A 20,674-nucleotide genomic window follows, 5' to 3' on the forward strand; every position below is an offset into this window, starting at 1 on the left:
GCGCTCCGGACGCGTCGAGTCCGCTGCGACTCGTTCCGTTGGGTTGGACCTACGCTGCCCATTGCGCAGCGTCTGAGGCTCATAACGAGGACGCGAGAGCGCGCGCTCCGAGGAGGTTGGACGTCATCTTCTGTTTCGCTCAAGTTTTCGCTGCCCATCACCGTGCGTCTGTTTGCATTTGTGGCGACAATCCATCCCAAGAAGAAGAAAGAACAAAGTCCTTCGCCAATGTCGCCGCGTCCATGCGCCGACCCCAACTTCACGGTCCTCTCAGGGGCTTCGGCGGAGACTAATTCCGAGCAGTCACGGGCTTACACAATAAGGTAAAAATCATCATCATATCAAAGCAATATTAGGATGTTACACCTTGTAGCTTTTCTAACAAAACATGTACATTGTCCAACGAATCATTAAACAATATGATTGACTTTATTATCTACATTAAAAGCACTGTAGACACTCTAAAACTATATCGTGACCCGTGATCATCTTCTTTTTTTTTTTTGACCCAACAACACTGGAGAATTGCAGCGCTCTCAGTTCATCTATATCCCACTCACGGCCAAACAATTACAACCTTATTGTTCTCCGTGTCTGCCCTGCTTCAACTCCTCTCCCTCTCCCTTTCTCCTCCCGGCAGGACTCATCCAGAGTGCAGGGAGAATGAGGAGTCACCGGGGCCGGGGGAAGCAGCATGAGTGGCCCGTGCATCTCCATTAGACTGACGGCCCTCATGTTTCTATGGAAGTGGTTAACACTAAGCCTGCTCCACAGCTGGGTGTCGGTAGGGGCCGGGGCGGCGGACCCTGTCGGGGCTGGCTTCAGCGGCTCCACAGGGCCACTGGGCTGGCTCCTTTCGGACAAGGGTCCTTTTCACCACTCCCAGGAGTTTGTTGATTTCACAGAGCGCTACCAACAAGGATTCACCACCAAGTACAAGATATACAGGTGAGAGAGTGAACACGGCAGGGTCAGGGATGGGTTGAGGTGCTGGGATGTCTGAGAGGAATGTTGATTGTGTAAATGAACCAAAATGCAGCGATGTTGTGTAATTACTTAAATCCTTCTTGTTGTCTTGCCTGGAGGATAATAGGCCTTTTTTTTTTTTTTTGGCATAGGAAATATATCACATGGTAATTTTTCTTTGGACTATAAAAGATGCACATTCAGTAGGTGGAAAACTGTGGGATAAAGCGATTACTTGGAGGAGTTTTGCATACAAATGAAAGCTCTGCATGTGACATCTTTGGGTGCGACTTGCTGCTTCTTCTTTTTCTTTGTGGGCTGCAGAGAGAAATATGGTTTGAGTTCGATACACACCCCTCAGAATGCTGCGTATCGGTGGGAACTCAAAGTGGAGATACCGCAGGAGGGGGGGGGTTGGGCAAAAGCAGCAGGACGTAACAGATATCTGACTGAGCCTGGTTGATGTGTGACAGTGGGTAGACAGGTTGGCTTCAGAAGTGTGTGGTGTGAAGTACCGTGGGCGTGCGCTCGAAAAGCAGCAGGCTTTATTGTTTTGAAAAGGTTTGTTGTTTGAAAAGCTTGCGACAAAAAAAAAATCACTTTTTATTTTGGGAGACAAAGAGAGTGAAGTTACAGGATTCCATGGCAGCATTTCAAGACGCCTATGAGTTCGCAGGGTATTAGATAGTTGCCCATTTTGTTGGTGCCAATCGTGCACACCGTGTTTCAAAGCAAACGCAGTTCTGAATCTTGCATCTTCACGAGCCACCAAAAAGTTCACGAGCCATACAGAGTGAATGGTTTCATCTGCGAGAAACAGCTGAACACCTCAACTGTACCCAGCGTGCTCTCTTCATATATAAGATGACTGTGTGTGTGTGTGTGTGTGTGTGTTGGTATTTAGCACAGAGTTGTCTCTTCAGGATGAAAAAACCCCTCTGAAGCAATTTGAACTCAAAACACAGACTGACGAAATGGTTCTAGGCTTGTGGTTCAGTGTTGCTTTAAGGCTGCACCACGACATGTGTGCATATGTATTGTACAAATTGCTCTAATAAGTGGATTTTGCCCATTTTCTTGTTTTCACTTGAGGGTGACGTCGTCCTCTAGAGGTTAAGAAATCTCTCTGATCGAGTGAAACCTTTTCAAATTGCCTTCCCCCATGTCGAATAGCCTGGAAACGATGTTGATTCTGCTAATTCCGTGACTACGTTGACGTCGCCTCCTGTTTTCAGCCAACAACGACAATGAGCCGACCGCGGCTGGGCGTGCACGCTTTCAGCAGTGTCGTGCCAGGTAAGTGTTGCGATACCCTGCTGATGAGAGCGATGCTGGCGGAGCGCACGTACGCACGCAGCCGTGAAGCGGAGGGGCCGATGCCAGCTCGACAGAGGGTTGACTGACACTGGCATTTAGCAGCTGACAGGGGTGACAATGCCAGGCAAAGATAGAGACTGTAGCGCTGTTGGCTTCCTCACATCCATCACGTCCTCCCTTCGCTGCCTCTCTGCCGGCCTCTTCTCGCAGGATGTCTGGTTTGCATACACAGGACTCACAGTTTTACTGTCATGCTAAAACTCACGTGGACATTGTCTGACCAATTTAATTTCAAAGTACTCCAGCAATAAACCTGTTTTTTTTTAGCATTCTGTAACCTTAAGTATGACCTATTATTGAGGGTTAGGGTTATCAGCAAAACATTGACATTGTCCAACGAATCATTAAACAATATGATTGACTTTATTATCTACATTAAAAGCACTGTAGACGCTCTAAAACTATATCGTGATCAGCAAATATCCAGAAAAGAACTGTAAAACCTTCTTTTCCCCTTTAAACTACAGTGGCCTTTTTTTTGGTTTCCTCTGAAGAAAAGTAAGCTGACAAATTAGAGCAAAAACCAAATGGAAAACCCAAGTGAAGGGGAAGAATATTACCATGTGGAAAAGTGGAATCATGTCGCTGCGTTGTCATTGGCTTCCCCTGCCTTGAATAACAAGTCTTTGCAGGCTTTAAATATCTCGCACCCGGAGCACCGTCATTCATCGCTGAGCAGTCGACGATGAGATCAGAAGTGCCTTCAAAAAGCATTTTTGGTTCGTACTCTTAACAGACTCGTGAATTTAGAAAAGCCAGGAAGATCGAGGCGAAGAAGACTTCGGGTCATTTCGTATTGATCCACAACACGCTACGACCCTGGAACGGTGAAAGTCTTATTATTGGCTCTTGAACGTGCTGTAATCCTACATCTAAAACCCAGACTGGTCCCTTGTAGAACTGAGGAGAAGCCAAAATGGCACATTGTTCGCTAGAAAGACTCATCATTTCGCATATCTGCAAGGACATACGCACACTGACATAGAAACAGAGGAATAACGATGAGTAATTAATTTGAATTAACCAACAGGTTAAAAGGAATTTGAATAAAATCCAACCTCTGCTGTTATCTCCACGTCTATCTCCATTTCCCTTTTATCCCGCCCGTTGTCTCTCTCTCTCTCCCTCCCACCCTTGTTGAATGATCTCAAACCAATTGCTCTCCTCGCTCATAAATATTCTCTAGAGCTCAGTTGGCCTTTCCCGTGGGGGGCAGAAGAGAGGGATGAAGTGTGGAGGGGAGGGGGACTGGAGGAGGGGACACGAGAGGGACCCAAAGCTTTACCCCCCCTGCTGGCCGGTCACTGCACCAGAAGAACAGCTTGTCGCCATTTCTAATCACAATGTTTTCAAATGTAAATGTTAATGGAGTATTAATAGAGGAGTAGGAGTTTTTGAAGCACTGGATTTGTACACCAACACCCTTTCATCTTCTGTCTGAGCCGCCTTTAAAGAGGCCAGATTTTTAAAAGCTTGGGAGAATTACAGCTTTCTGTCACAGCGGTCTAATGTGAATCGTGGTAAAAGATGTCATTTTCAAACTGCAAGTCCTCCCAAGAAACAAAGAAAGAAAAGAAAGAAGGAAAAAAAAAAGAAAGAGCTGAAGCGTTGAATTAATGGATTCGGCGGATTCCAAAGTAGTGAAAAACGGCAATAGGAGGCACTTCACGATATTACTTCCGCTGTAATTGCAGAAAAATGCCCGTAATGTCGGTCATAATGGAGTTTTTTCGAAGAAAGACAGGAATAGCATGAATAACAAAACTCTCAGCAATCCATTTCTTTGTCCTGGCGAGGGTTGAAAATCTCCTAAAAGCTTTGTGTCTTTTATTTTATACCGAGGGCAGTCAGCGGGCTGCGGGTTTCCTCGTCCACACTGAAAGAGACACAACTTAATCACTTAATCACTGAACAGCATTTCTTTCTTGAACTTTGTTCACGCTCGTAGCGCAAGTTCAAGTTTGAAAATATGTCTCTGCAGTTGCAGCTGCTACGCACGCATCGGAAGTGGAAGATGGGGGTGTAAGAGGAAGAAACAAAACACGTTTCATTTAATAATTTAGGAGCTCGTGGAAATCATTCTTGTGAACGTGCGAAGCTTTTGCTCCGTGAGTTCGGTGGTCGAGCCACATCCACAGACAGCGGCGCATTAGTCAAAATGTCAGCTCCCCCTTTCTTCTTCTTCTTCATGGACCATAACTTTTACATCACGCCTCATCTCCCGTGTTTTTCTCCTCTTATTTTCTCATGTCCGCCCACTGGCTATTACATTGTCTTGGTGTGAGGAGGAGTCTCTTGTAATTATGGAGCGATTAGTGTTTCAATTACATGCATACGTGTTTGTCGAGAGGATAGACTGCAGAGGTGTCATCTTCCAATTAGGGCTGTACCTGAATATTTAATTATTATTAGGATATTTGTTCTTTGGGCATGTATTTGGATTTCAATATTGGGATTTGGATATCCGTGCTTTTCACAGACAGGGGTCCATTGCCAATGTGTCTTGACAGAGAGAGGACACATGTGGGTTTAACGTGTTTAAGAAGTCTGTCGGCCTGAGGGAGTGGGTGGGGGTTGAGCAGTGTGCAGCAGTCCGTCGGCCTCCGTGCCAGAGTCCAGTCCCGGGTGAGCGAGGTGCAGCAGCGCGCCGGCGGCGACCACCACGGTGTCCTGCTGTGGGTCCAGCCCCCAACAGCTGAGGCAGCGAGGCCCGAGACCAAAGCGAAGCTCTCCCCGGCGGCGTCCTGCTGCTACCAGTCCACCGGCTAATCGATCGGGGATGGCGTTCTTTTTCTCGGAAGGGTAACGACGAATGCTAAAATTTTTTTTAAAAAACAGCGCATCACACGTGTCATCAAATTAAAGGGGCCAGTGGAGTGACTTCATGGATATATCTCTCTCCACGATGGTAGGCTAATTGGTGGAGGTAAATGCACGGACCAAAAGCATCCTTGAGAATAATAACTGTTGAATGCGAGGCGTGGCAACCTCGCATTCAGAATATCAAAATATTATAATTTTTCAAGCGAAGAAAAAGTACTGCATTTGAGCCGAAGATGTCGCTACCTTCTGGTGGGGGGGCTTCACTTTAATCAGCAGGTGGCTAGCAAGAGGCCGGAACTTGCCATGGGCCTCGAGGAGTTGTAGCATTTATTCACCGAACATCATGGGGGTCTCTCTCGCTCTCTCTCTCTCTCTCTCTCACTCTCTCTCTCCTTCGCCACAAACACTTGCTAATGTTACTTGCAATACATGGAAACCCGGGCAGAGTATGCCAGGCACACACACAGCGGAGAACCTCGCAGCGAAACTAATTGATCCGGTGGAAAACTTCCCGTCCACGACTCAGCACGCAGCATCGTGGCTGCCACGGTAACTCTCCTGACAGGCGAACCGGGGACTTGTTTCCGCGCTTATTTCCGCGCTTATTTCAAGCAATTTGGGGATAATGAGATTTCAGGGGCGAATACAAAAAGGTAAATAAAATAAAAACTCTTCAGACTATTCTGCCTCGGTATAATTACCATAAACAATTAGCCGATGCAGGTTAATTTCACACTTCATTTCTTTAAATGCACATTCCAGCACGACTGCCCCCTCCACTTTGCTGGCATACGTAACCAAGTCAAGTCTGACCTCGTTGTGTAGACGGTAGTGGATCCTCAGTGCCATGGTTTTGTTTGTGTGGAATCAATATAACAGTGTGGGGAAATTATTATGGGGAAGATTGATTGCAAACGCACGGCAACAACAGACCCGGAGAGAGCACAAGTGCATATACCGAGAGCCAGTTTCCATGGAACTGCAGTTTCCCCTCATGCGTGATTGCCTCGCGCAACGACGGGAGGCGTGATGGAGACCGAGTCTATCGTCCTCCACCCAGAGGTTGGATGTGTCTCCGAGACAGAAGCAAGAGCAGCCTCCTTCCTATTCTTGATCACCAGCAGCGGTTGATGTGACGAGGACTTCATCAAGCGCGCAGCTTATGGCTTCTGACATGTGTGTGACGGGGGAGTTGTCACGGCCAGGGGTCCACGGAAAAAAAAGAGCCTGTGCGTTTGTGTTTGGCTTTATGCTATAAGGATGGATTGAGCTATGGTCATTGGGGAAGGGGAGGTTGTTTCTTTCACTGAAGGGACAACAAGACTTTTACATTAATAAAGAAAAGCATATGCCCACCCGCCCTTAGTGGCGCCATGAGTTGTCAATGGCAGGATATCTTCCCGGTGCACAGGAAGTTGTGAATTAAAGATTTAGGAGCAAAAAACGGCTTTTAGCACCGTTTGTGTTTTTGGTATGTCTTCACAAAGATATAAAGATATATAGAGGGCATATAGAGAGCCACCAAGCTCCAAACACCATTTCCATTTTTATTTATTTATTCATGATCTATGTGCGTTATGACACATTTGATTATAAATGTCATGAATACAGTTTTACCCCTCCTTTTAAAAAAATGTTTTATCAGAAAATAAAAGCAAATGTTAAAGGCTCTATCCAAACTATTGCAAATGTCAATTGCATTATGCAAAGCAACATCGTGGCCGTCATCGTCTCGCGTGACAAAGAACGATATATAACGTTGCAAAATGGGATCCTAACTGACAGGAATGATGAACTCGAAAAAAAAAAGGATCCGATTAGACCAAAAAACAAAACATCTCAAAAAGATACATCAAAAAAGTGTTAAACAACTAAGTGTGTCATAAAGAAAATGGAGCTTATGCACGAAGGTGGTGACACTTTGTCTGCAGCTACAGTGATTATCGTTTTAAAAAGCCCATGAAGGCATGTCATTGACAGGAGGCGACAGCAGGATTTAGCGTAGCTGGTGGCTCTTCTATCCTCTGTTCCATGTGTGTGTGTGTGTGTGTGTGTGTGTGTGTGTGCACGGCGTGTATTAACAGTATGTGCATGCCTCATTATGTACACAATGTGATTCCAGGCATTGTGTGTGAGGTAGAGTCTCTTGTCAACAGTGTTATGACAAACAGCAGCACAAGAGGCATCAGCAGTCTTCATGTCAGCAAACTCTGCTGTAAATCTCACTCTCTCTCCGTCCTGCCCTCGCTTTCTGTGATCAGAGCCACGGTGATGTTCAAAGCGGCTACAAATCAATAAAGCAATTGCTTTTCTTAACTAAACTCACCCTCCCACAACAGTTTAGCTGTATTTTTATTAGTTTTTCGCACTATTTCACGGTTTCCCGATACTGGCTTTATTTTCAATTACCTCTGTATATGCTAAAATATGGTAAAGTAGCATGCTGTTGTTTTCATGTTCCCCCCAAGAAAGTGTTAAAGCTCTGCTCAAAGGAAGAGAGAGAGAGAGAGTGAGACACCATTTTATATAAAGAGTTCATTTAAAATGGTGTGAAGCATTAAAAATGTGTTTTGGAAATAAAAGCCAGTAATCAGTTCAGTCAGACACATTTAAGCCGAGGAAGTGACTATTTGCAGCAAATAGTTAAACCATTTGGAACACACACACACACACACACACACACACACACACACACACACACACCACAAGTCAACCATATCATCATAATGTATAAGAAGGAGGAGCTTGAGGCGTTGGAGGGGGCTGAGGCAGCAAGCAGCGAATCAACAGAGTAATTGGTGAGAAGTGTCAGGTTATTGAGGCCACTGTGTACCCCGGATAGATGGATGGATGGATGGATGGATGGATGGATGGATGGATGGATGGATGGATGGATGGATGGATGGATGGATGGATGGATGGATGGATGGATGGATGGATGGATGGATGGATGGATGGATGGATGGATGGATGGATGGATGGATGGATGGATGGATGGATGGATGGATGGATGGATGGATGGATGGATGGATGGATGGATGGATGGATGGATGGATATATGGATAGATAGATATAGATGGATATAGATGGATGATAGATGGATAGATGGATATAGATGGATAGATGGATATAGATGGATAGATAGATAGATACTGTATTCATCCCCAGGGGGGAATTTGTTTGTAGCAGCAGCAAACAAGGTTACAGTATTTACAATAAAATTGCAGAGCAGCACATATTACATTTAAGAAAATTGAATAATAAAGAAAATGAGAAAAGAAAAGTATATACAGTGTATATAAGTGTGTATAAAGTATATAAAGTGAAAGCGGTGTGAGGGTTATTGATGTTGTTCAATTTGATGAGGATCTGGCCAGAGGTGATTTATTAATAAAGTCTTATTGAATTCATAATTACTGCATCCACAGGAGGTGGTCGTTGGCGTCGGCGTCTCGTATTCTTAGTGGTGATCAACCCGGTTAATACTTCCCGTCTCCTTCAGTCAAGCTTACCCTCAAGGGAAATACTTGAGCTCTTTACTGGAGATCAGTGTGACGCACGTGGTTTTAAAAGAATTCCTATTTATATATTTTAAATATGTTGTTCATAAATCATTTCAATCGATTGAGCATAGCGATTGGAAGCAGGGGTAAATGACTCCAACGGCTCCGTCCTTCATGATAGCGGCAACGAGGGGAGTCTCCTCCTCGCCCTCCACTGGAGGTTTATGATGTCCGCGGCGATGGTCACGTTCTCGGGTAGTTATCGAGTATTTGAAAAGTGTACTTGGGGAACACTAAGAAGTATCAAAGGCAGGAAAAATGAGCATGAAACAGTGTGCTGTCTTGTTTAAAGGACCTCTCGGCCGGTTTAATAGGATTTTCACAAATTAATGGTCTGATGTTTGTTTGATGTTGTCGGAAAAAAAACTGTTGGTGGCAATTCCGTGAAGCGCTCACAACCAGCAGCTATTAAGTACATCATTACACTCTCTTCCCTGTTTCTCTCCTCCGTGGGTGGATTACTAAAAGAAACAAGTCTCTCCATCTTTTCTCCCCCCACCACCACCACCCATCTTACTTCCGTTCTCATTTGGGTCTCCAGCTCTCCCCTTTATCATCCGAAGCTCAATTAACAAAGTTCACGTATGCCACTATGAAGGTGACTTTCAGGAAAATGCAGACATTTGTGGAATTTATTTTTGATGTTATTCTTAATAAAAAAAATGTTATTATTTATTTATGTATTTTCCTGAATGAAGCATGAAGGACTTTTCTCTCATTTTGCACAATTCTATTTGGGGAGGTCCTTGAAATAACATTGAGTCTACTTCAACACGCTGTTTTGCACAATGGGTTATTTTGGTATCTGGGGTAACTCAACTACACACACACACACACACACACACACACACACAAACACACACACACATGTCCTTTTTGGCTTTTTTGATGGTAAGCAAATGTTTGTCATGGTAAGGTAAATGTAGTCTAGATCAGCGGTCCCCAACCTTTTTTGAGCCACGGACCGGTTTCGTGTCAGACAATATTTTCACGGACCGGCCTTCACAGTGTGGGCGATAAATATGACGTAATAAAATACAACTCACCATGACGCCGAATTAGTGGGAGCCCTGAGCTTGTTTATCTGCAACGAGCCGGTGCCATCTCGGGGTGATGGGAGACAACGACACCCGAAGTGTGTTTGTTATGTCTGCTCCGTAACTTAGTTTTCGTCGCTGTTATTGCAGAAAACCCGCTTCACAAAGAAGCTCTCCAAAGACATTTTTACGACTTTGATAAAAACCTTTTTTTCATTCACTTGCTCTGTGCGACCCCGGTACCAACCGACCCTCGGACCAGTACCGACTCGGGGGGTTGGGGGCCGCTGGTCTAGATGGTTTTTCACCAACATTTGTGCATCAACACAGAACAAAATGCAATCCATTTCAAATCTATTTCCTGTTTTTCTATTAATTAACTGAATGCAGTAATAATTATCTCACTCTTTTAAAACATGCAATTATCAAAGTGATAAACAAAAAGCAGCGGATTATAGATGTTCCACGGTCAACCTTATCTCCTGGCAATTACGATTGAAGTACTACTACTTTGAAAGAAATGTAATGCTGAATTTTGGCAATTAACATATCTGGCAAGTTGCAAAACATTGATTCTTAACATGTCTGGTAATAGTTCGCTACAGCACATTTATATTCATAGTTTTGTTTTGGTACTCACAGCTCTAAGTTATTATTAGAGAAAGACTGAGGTCCTTAAATATTGAAAAAGTCCACAGTGAGGTAACACTAGAATGGATAGAGTTTATTTTGGTGGACAAATGTGGGCGCCGATAGCGCCCGATTCTGTTTAGAAAGCCTCTCACTTGACTGCAGCAGGGGTCTGACAATCTGTCCCTGTGCAGTCCTGGTTCTCCCGTGCCTCCCTTCCCTCGAGCTGGACCAGCATAGCGGCCCGGGCCTCCAGCAGCGGGGGTGTCGGCGTCGGCTCCCTGCTGCAAAGCTCTGCTCCTGGCTGAAAGAGGTGCATTCTCTCCAGCCAGAGGTCACGACTGCAATCCGAAGATGGCAGGGAAGCCGGCCCCCGGGTCTGTCTGCGGTGGGCTGATCACTGCTGGAGGCACAGCTGGAGTCCGGGTTGAAGGACTCTCTGTTGAACCTGCATTCTTTTTTTTCTTTTTTTCTTATTCTGTGCATGACAAATAACCATATAGAAATAGGCAATCTTCTCCTTGATGGTCTCGTTTACCTTTATAGGTCACATGTCATATCGAGGCAGTGTTATCTAACTGTTTGTTAACCAGGTACAAGTTCCTTACAGTGACATTAGGTACTTTGGTTGCTTAGACCTAAATCCATGTGGGACTCAAGATAAGAAATCAGTGTTAAATTCCTCTGTTTTCTAAAAGTCTAGGAGACAGGGTTGTCTCTTCTTAAAACTCCCAATATGTAACATAATTCTTACATGCAATGAAAGTCGAAGATGTTTCTTAAATAAAGGCTGAAATTAGAGCCAGAGTCAGTGATGCAGTTAACTGTAAACCAATGATATGGCTCCATATAAATATGCATTAATTACATAAGAATATTAAACGGTAACAATGCCTGTTTTGCCATTGTGTAAATATTGTGCATTTTGCGTCGCACAGTTTGAATGCAGAGTTTTGGTATCTGGACCTAACTGCTGTAAAGTCATCTCACGATGTCGGAGTAAAACAGTGAGGAAACGAGAGATGGAAGAAAGAATGTCGTCAGAGGGAATCAGCTCGCTGCTCATGCACATAATCTGAACACCTGCTAAGACAATGTGTTTAATAATTTTCTTTCTCTGAGAAATTCAAATGTTCTTATGAGGTGTTGAAATGCCTGCTATATTAATGTTCTTTGTGTTTAATACAGCTCCCGTACTACACTAGCACGATTGAGACACCAGCAGCAGTCATAGAGGTCATTCATGCTCGGCTAATTAATGTGCAGCCAATGAGATATTTTCACCCTAAATTATGCGTGTATAAAACTTGATATACATTTTAAAAAAATATACTTTCTGTTTGGAAAACTTAGACAGTGGCAATTTCAGTAGGTGTGATTATTCCGTGCAAACAAATGTTCCGTCCTTCAGAAGGTTCGGTGTTGTGCATCAATTATTTGAGTTCCTCACATTTTGCCCACAGTATACATATGACATGACCTAATTTACCTTGTTTTGTGCCTGAAGTTTAAAGACTGTGGTGTGGCCCTGGATGGTTCCCAGACATTTTACCGAATTATGAAGCAGTCTTAACATCGCTGGTGGGCTTTTTATTAACCAAAAGGGTCAAGCTTTCATCCGGCAGAAGGCCTTTATATAGACACACCCTTGGGTATTTTCCACCAAGAATAATGACATTGAGGCTGATCTCACCAATAGTGCCACTGTAATTGTCCCTTTGGTATACAATATCACATATAATACGGTTCTCGTATATAACAAATTCTACTTGGTGCTTGGAAAAAAAGCAGCAATAAAAAAAAAAAAAAGCAACAAAAATGAATAAATAAAAGTCGTAACCGAGTTGCTTGTATTCGATAGTCGTTATCTTTTAACTGCGTTACAGAAGGCTCCTTTGAGCTGAAAGGCAGTTTCACATTTTTAAGATTGAAAATAGATTTAGTGTGTGCTCTCTTGCTATTAAGATACACCATGATGTGTCATGTGTGTAGAATTTCATTTTCTTACGATAATGTTCCTGTTAACAGGCCTCAAGAGAGGATAACATCAGCAATAGTAGGCCCTCACTGAGCCCGCCCAGTCCCAAACCGGCCTGAACTGACACAATCTGCATTGCTATGCTCGGCAGCGTGTTCTTTGACTGCATCGCTGGGTTATTCGGCGGGTTGATTCCTTGATTTGTTATGTTGGGCTCCGAGCGGCACCCTCGGGCTGCCTGTACGCTGTGATGGATCTGAGACACATGGGCTGTGATGGACAGGTAGCAGGATATGACTCTCCACGCCCCCCCTGCTCCGATCGCGGCCCCCGCAGCTCCTCACCTCCTGGTGCACGGTGCTCAGGCCTGCTCGGAGGCGGTGCTGACAGGTAGATAGATGTGAGGCGAGCCCCCTGCTGCACGGAGCTCCAGGGGAAATAAACGTGTGTGTGTGTGTGTGTGTGTGTGTGTGTGTGTGTGTGTGTGTGTGTGTGTGCGTGCGCACATTTGGGAAGAGTTAATAATGAAATAAACCTGCAGTCTTCCATGAAACACAAAATCGGTGTATGTGCGTGGTGTGCAGAGGATGAGGTTGAATAGAAGTCTTCGACCATAGAACCGTGTGTGTGTGTGTGTGTGTGTGTGTGTTTGTTGCATCCTACCGGTTATAAACGTCCGTCAGCGAGCAGCATAGCGAGGCTTTGTGTCCATCACAGTTAAGTTCTCCCTCTTTCTCTCTATTCTCTCCGCTGCTCAGTTCTTCGAGCCGGTGGACTCGGGGAAACACTAATGGCCACTCGTTATAGGGAAACTCAGACATGAAACGGGCCTTAATGAGCTGTTTTCAGTTTTGTATTTTTCTCAGGGGGTCATTGTTATTGGTGAGAAATTGATTGGCAGCTGGCCCGCACCCATGGGGGCGCTGGGGTATTCTGGGCGATAGCAAAGTTGTTGCAGCAAGGGCAGCTTTGTTTTCGATGTTAGCAGCTGTAGGGTGCGTGAATGCGTGTGTGTGTGTTCGTGTGTGTGTGTGTGTGTGTGTGTGTGTGTGTGTGTGTGTGTGTGTGTGTGTTGGCAAGTATCTTGGCATGAGGAATAGGGTGTTGGGTTTTTTATGTATGTAAGAGAGAGACAGACATCGGGGAACCCAAACCCTTTTGCAAAAAGAGAAGGAGCAAGCAAGAGTTTTGAACACATTTTTAATGGTTTGAGGAATTGTATTTCTCAAAAACCATTAAAAGGCATTTGTCAGTGTGATGCTGTAAAACAGTGTTGAAGCTACAGTGTCACTTGGTGCAGTCCTGTACTCTTGAGAGCACTCTAGCATTCACAATAGATTGTCTCTGCCTCTCGCAGGAGCACATTTGTATGCACGGGATGCTGCCAGGGGTTGGTGATATAGATAATGTAATGCTGATGAGATAGAAAATAGTCGCTGGCATATTGCACATTCTTTTGAAAAATCAATTGAGACTCCATATAGATATATTAACGTGATGGCGCTGTCCTCTTTTTTTGGCTAACCCAGTGGATGAAATACCGGACACATTTTAAGTTTCCTTATCTAATGCAGTTCTCAAACTGGGGCGCACCCCTCTAGTGGGGCGCAGTGGTACTACAGGTACAGGAAATGCAGAAAGACCTTTTTTGAGAACTTCACATATTACACAAGTTCAAAGTACACAGACATAAAACTAAGTCATTAATAAATGTTGAAATGCCTGTGCCTTTGTGTACATGCTTACGTTACGCCGTTAACAGGTTACGCTCACGCATGAGCGACGGCTAAGATTATTGGCGACTCGCTGATTTTTGGCCTTTTGCGAATCTCCGTGAGATCGGCTTTTCCGCTGTTGCCCTTCAAAACAAGAGCTCAACATTGACCATGAATTGAGAGTGGCCGTGTCAAGCCCATTTTATATCTGTAGTGGAAAACAGGCTCATTGCAGCCACTAATAACAATATAACTTGACACACATATCTGCACTAATTTTGTTTTGCACTGGTTCCACAGTATTGTTTTGAAAATGTATGCACTCTTTATTGCCAAATATTTGAACTTGTTTTGTTTACTTTTTCACAGGTTGCACTTTATTGTTATTATCTTGAAAAGATATCCAGTGCAAAACAGATTCATTGCAGCCACAATAAGCTATTTATTTGCCAGTGTGCTTTTTTGCACATGTATAACTTTATTTGCATTGTACAGTAATGTATTGGTTTCCATATACAGGCAACTGTCACATTGACCAAATAAACAGTTAAATTGGGATCCAAAATAGCAGAAACTTAAGATGGCTGCCAGTCTGTCTCGGCTGAGTTTTGAATGAATTCTTTGTCGATTCGTCTTGGCAACAACTGTAATCAAGTCAGAAGAAAGTGTTTGATTGTTTTTTCCGGTGTGAAGAGGTATGTTTTGTGTGCTTCCGCACGCTAATCTCACCCATTGCAGCCTCACGAAGCAAATGCATAGTCAAAACTCGAAATTCATATCAGATTTGAGATCCTTTTTTCCCCCCCCCCAAAAGACAAATAACCACCGATCCAACAATAATTGAAAGGCCTTCAATATCTCCACTGCATGGTATGGGTAAAACTGTGTTGTTGTTTTTTACCAGCTGCATTTGAATGGCACTAATCTATGCATCAAGCAGCAGCACTCAGTCTGCAATTGGTAGATAAAGACAGCTGGCATGCTCCGAGGCCAGGCTGAATATCAAACGACTTCAGATGAAGCCTGTTCCCTCAAAAAGAGGCAAGAGAGGCCCTGAAAGCAGCAAGGCTCCATCCATGATTACAGCCCGTCCAACCGTGGGGTGACTCGAGATGAGAAAAGATTGCGCTATTATTTAAAATCGCTGGAGAAATACAATGTTTTTCACTACGGTGCAAAGCAATCCAACGAGCTGGAGGTAGAAATAGCATGAGACCATTCATCACCAACACTTTACTTTTAGTCCCTCTGTATAACTTTCATAAGCAGCATACAAATTGACCAAAAGAAAACATTGCGACCCATTCAAGATTCCCTTTCGAGATCGTGAAGACAACATATTTTACATATGGCTAAACAAAAGACCTGAATATGGACCTCCTCGTGAGAGACACAAGCTGTGCCTCGTCCATTTTGAATCCCAAACAAGGCGCCTTGTCAAAGAAGCAGAAAACAACCTTTCCAGATGGAATTGCTGCATTCAGTCCTTGCATTGTCCACATAATGTGTGCTGTCCGTTGGACCTGCGTCCGCCTCTCAAATGTGCCCGCGTGCAGCATTCGCATGTGTCCTTTACTCAGTCTTAGCATGTGCTTCTGTGACATTGCAGGGAGTTTGGCCGCTGGAAGGTGAACAGCTTGGCCCTGGAGAGGCAGGAGAACAATGGCTTTTCCTTGCCGCTGGACCCCGAGTTCCTGCAGACCATCAGGCAGCTGGGCAGGAGGCCCAGTCTCGGAGCCATCACGGACAACATTATCAGGAAATACGGAACCCACTTCCTGCTCTCCGCTACACTGGGAGGTAAATACATTATGCTGGCTTTTATTAACCTACCCTTAACACGAGGGAACGGGAAGTGTTAAACGGTGAGATTTACGGCATCCGTGTGGCCCAAGACAAACAAATATATATATATATAATAATAATATGTGGAACTTAACTAAACAAGACAAACAAATATATATATATATAATAATATGTGGAACTTAACTAAACAACTTTACTTTGGCGACCTCCAAACTTCTCCAGTCCAACACTCATTGAAACATCACAGTCAAGCAGCTGTAAATTTGAAGAACTATGTTATGAATAGGCATAAAAAAAAGGCCTTTTGTTTCCAAAAGCAGCAGCTCATATTCATCACCACCGTGTCCTAAATGGGGAGCTTTTCTCTACTTGTCCGTCCTTGTGGCTGGAGACTGCCGGCTGTCAAATGAAGGGGAATCGTCATGAGAGTAATCTTTGAAAAATAAATCTTTCTTGTGTGCTTAAACAACTCAATATTTGATTAAAGCCTCTGCTGTGACGGTGGGGTTTCTTTGTCACTTTGTCACATATTCCCTGATGCAACATGTCAAATCGATGTTCGGAGTTGTTAAACAGAAATGTCAGTGGATCCTCCACAACAATAGTTGTAAGTTAGCCAGACAACTGTAATGCGCAGAAAGCTCCTGTGGCTATCTGCTGCACGATCTTCTCCCAGCTCCTCTGCTGGCTCTTTTCATCCCTCGTCTCTCAAAGCAATGATGAATACCAACAGTATTTAAAACGGATCGGAAAGGCAATCGAGTGCATCACGATTCGCAATTAAAAAGAAAGTACATCAGTGACCTAATGTAACCTTGTCTCCAGCCAGTGTTACGGCATATATAGATAGTGTGTTTTTAAGGTGCTTTGTGTGGCATTGTTAAAGAGCAATACATAGAGATTAATTGGGATTTCATTGTTAATAATTGTTAAACCCCCCAAAAAAAGAACAAATATTGCTAGTTTTGCAAGTTAAACCGTTTTTCCAAAGGAATTCTCTTACTGCGAGAAATAAAATGTGTCCGTCTTAGAAACGAAGCTTGTTGCAATATAATTAAGATAATTATACCGTTGTTGTACCCTGGTCATTTTATTAGTATTGGATACACATGGTCAATAATAGACAAAGGGAGTTATTCAAATGGGGAATTGTCTCAGACAGGCGCTAACCTTCACCTATACCCAATGTTTGTTATGCCTCTCCAAATTAAAAGCACATTCCCCATGAAACCTAATGCTAGAAAGGATTTTTCCATAGATGTTTTCACTCTTTCCGCCCTCTGAAGGCTTCGGCTCCGTTTGGATTGAAAGACTTTGTTCCGTGACGCGTCTCGATTTGGGGCTCAACGTATCGGCGCCACGTGACTGTAGAAAGAGCGCTTGGCAGGCGCTGATGGGTTAACATGTATCACGATATCACTGAGGACATGTTGTGTCTGTGTTCCCAGGGGGATGAGTCATTAATGGAGTGTGCATATGTGTCTGTGTGCGTATTCGCAGGGGAAGAGTCATTAATGATCTTTGTGGACAAGCGGAAGTTGAGTCGGACGTCTGACGTGAGTGAGTCCAATGGCACAGCTGTGACTCTGGAAGCTCTGCACCAGCTGGCCGCCTCCTACTTCATCGACAGGGAGAGCACCCTGCACAAGCTGCACCACATCCAGATCGCCTCCACTGCCATCAAGGTAAAGACAAAAGCTTGCTTCCCAGTCCAAAAAACAAACAAACAAACAAACAAACAAACAAACAAACAGGTACTCATTTGCCAGAGATTTAAATTGCCACCATTGTTGGATATTATTTGATTTTACAGCCATTTCATGGGGACATCGTTGTTGTTTTTTTTGTTTCATTGTATAAACGTTACTACATTTTCTTTTCGCGTGAGTTTTGTTTTTGTTTTCGAGTATGGAGCATTTGAATAGAAACCCCACAATTATTAGGTTTGGCTCATCAGGGTCCAGATTTTTTCCCGTTTTTTTTCTGTCTCTGTGAATTTAGTCTTCCCCTTTAGTCTTTAGGATTCAGTTTACACCCCTTTAACCATTATATCTTTACTGGCAAACATTACAGACGTAGAGTTATTAAATTACTGACCTACATGACACTGCTGTTTATATAAAACAATATAATGATAACAGAATATTATGGGATCTCTACGATGAGATATTGACTCATAATGTTTGACGGTGCATGCAGACCTGCCTAATGAATGCTATAACATCCACATAGTTATTTTATTTTATTTTATTCTTTTAAAGCTTTGTACATTTTTTCTGATAGAAGCCATTGATGCCGCTTGGACAAGACACAACAATTACAAAAACTAACAGTAAACAGTATTATTAACATATTATTGCTGATTATGAGACAACGATGGTGAGTGTGCTTTCCTCTGGGAATAAGTTTTGGAAAATAAATAAGAAAATCACTCTACAGTGCTACTTGCCACTTACTACCAATTACTGTATGCAGTTGGCGACACATCAACAGGCCCTCAGTGGGCTACCCTGGCCTGCTTCATATGCAGAATGTCATCATGCTGCAGACTATTAAAACATAATCTTAAGGACATAAAGCAGACTGAACCCTCTATAGGGAATGATGAACTTCAGCTGCTTTCCTCCCATTTTTAATTAATGAACCCTTCATAGTGAAGGCATTTTAAGACCTCACCTAATGTTCCAGCCAAAAAACCCAGGATAGTTTCATCGGTTGCCTCAGGTCACTTACGGAGCCAAACTTCTGCAAATAAATATTTCCACGCTGCTAAGAGGGACAATTGTCGAGAGAAAACCCTTAGTTTGAAAATCTATGCTACTTAGTAGATTTACTTTGCATTAGCTCTGAAAACCATAAGCCAAATGTGTCTGCAGTGGTCTTTTTTCTTTTAATCTTTTCTAAACCAGGAAACTGAATTCCCCCTGTTTCCACTTTTAATGCTAAGCTAACAGGGTGCATTCAATTAGGCATATGTATCCTAATTGGCTAAAATATATTCAGAATGTTAAAGGTCATAACAACATGCACTCTCTTGAACTTACTTGGTACCATTAACAAATTAGTTAGTTCCCCATGTTGTCCAAATTAAACCGAAAGAATACAGCATTTTTCTTGTCTACGCCTTCTGGAAATATGTTTTTTCTTCTTCTTTCTGCTCGACATCAACAGCACAACATTGGCTTGCCACTGTTTTCCAAAATTGTTCCAAATCACGAAAACCGACTTTGTTACGGAATTATCGTGATCTAATTTTAAACTTCTTCATTAAGGTATAGCTTCGTCGTCATTGTTTAGTAATAACAACTTGATAAAGTCTTAAGGAATAATTAATCAGCGCTGACTTGCTGTAGAAAACAGCAAGTCAGCGCTGTGGTCTTTCGTGTTGAAGTCCGATGCTTTTAAAAAAAAAGAGAAAAGAATCCTTCCATCATCCCTCTGTGGAATACATCATCCTTTGTTCTGGACGGACACGGATGCATGACTGCTAGAGGCAGAGTCATTTCAGGGCATCTCTTCCCTGCAGATCGGCCCCTTCTTGTGTGGTCCAACTCACCAAGTGGCTTCCAGTGTCGTTGCTTTGCTCAGCTCAGGTCTATTTGTCAGAATTGTGCTGTTTTATTTTCTTTGCGCCTTGAAATCTTGTTGATTTTTTTACGAGGAGATTCAGAAATCGTGTCTTTGCCAGTCCTAGTTAGCTGCATCATGAGGGTAGTGTATCTAACAGCAATATTAGCCTCGATGTGAAAAGCGTTTGATAAAGTAACAAAAGTTTTGATTGGCAAAGCTGAAACATGACAAGTCAAAGACTTTATAGAAGTAAATAAACTGACTGACATCCTTCATGAAGCCGATGGATTAAACATACAAAGTATTCCTCGCTAATATTGCATTGTATGCACTTTGATATGACATGTGTGTACAAATGTACACAGGCACGCACTCCATGAGAGGATGAGAGGATGAGAGTCCGAGCAAGAGAAGAGATGAAGGGAGCAGCACCGCTTGCTTCTCTCTTCGCTCTTTCATCCGTGTGCATGCTCTCTTATATGAAACGGCATGTTATGCATCTCAAGGTAGGCTTAAGATGTAAATATCACCTTGCATCTTTTGCTGCTTTGCTACCTCCGGGGTGTGTTCATTCATCACTCTGTCAGTTGTTATCAAGCCGAATTAATTGAATTGGCCGAGTTTGCCCTTCACACTGCAGACGGAGCTCTCTTCGCTTCCTCAGGAATCTTTTTCCCTCTCGCGGCTTTAATGTGTTTACGCCTGCTTGTGGTAAACAGCGGATTAACGTCACGGAATGTAGGTAATATCAACAACATGCCAAAAGCACTTTTGTTGTTGGATGTACCACCCCCCCCCCCCCCCCAAGCACACCTGACTAATAGGACCCCCCCCCCCCCCCATTCATTTATACAAATTTCAGTTAATGGGAGCATTGTGTTTCGCAATCTGCCACGGAAAACCATGTGTCTCCATTGTTTCATTGTCAGTAACACCATTTTTTTGTATATTAACCAATATACAGGGAACCAGGGAAAACATATTTCTTTGAAGGTAATGTTTACAAAATGTTTTAGTTTTCTCTGACACATTACCATGATATAGAAACTGAAATAAACAGGAAGTCCTCACATAAGAAAAGCTAGACCTAGTTAGGCATTTGTGTTCTTGGTGACTGAAACCACTTACAGGTGCTCAAAAGAAAGAAAAGAGCATATTGTCTGCCTCTGCGCGACTCTCAACGTAACGACCCAGCAGCTTGCACCAACA

General features: G+C 43.4%; 1 protein-coding gene across 1 annotated transcript in view; it reads left to right on the top strand.

Annotated features, from left to right (window-relative positions):
• The first annotated feature begins 694 nt into the window (after positions 1-694).
• LOC117729799 (BMP/retinoic acid-inducible neural-specific protein 3-like) overlaps positions 695-20,674 on the top strand; it is a 40,608-nt gene continuing 20,628 nt past the window's right edge. Inside the window, exons 1-3 of the mRNA XM_034531168.1 lie at positions 695-948; positions 15,699-15,889; positions 17,396-17,580. Of these exons, the coding sequence (XP_034387059.1) occupies positions 695-948; positions 15,699-15,889; positions 17,396-17,580 (630 nt within the window). The remainder of the gene's footprint in view (positions 949-15,698; positions 15,890-17,395; positions 17,581-20,674) is intronic.

The sequence above is a fragment of the Cyclopterus lumpus genome, chromosome 4 (assembly GCF_009769545.1).
Source record: "Cyclopterus lumpus isolate fCycLum1 chromosome 4, fCycLum1.pri, whole genome shotgun sequence".
NCBI lineage: Eukaryota > Metazoa > Chordata > Actinopteri > Perciformes > Cyclopteridae > Cyclopterus > Cyclopterus lumpus.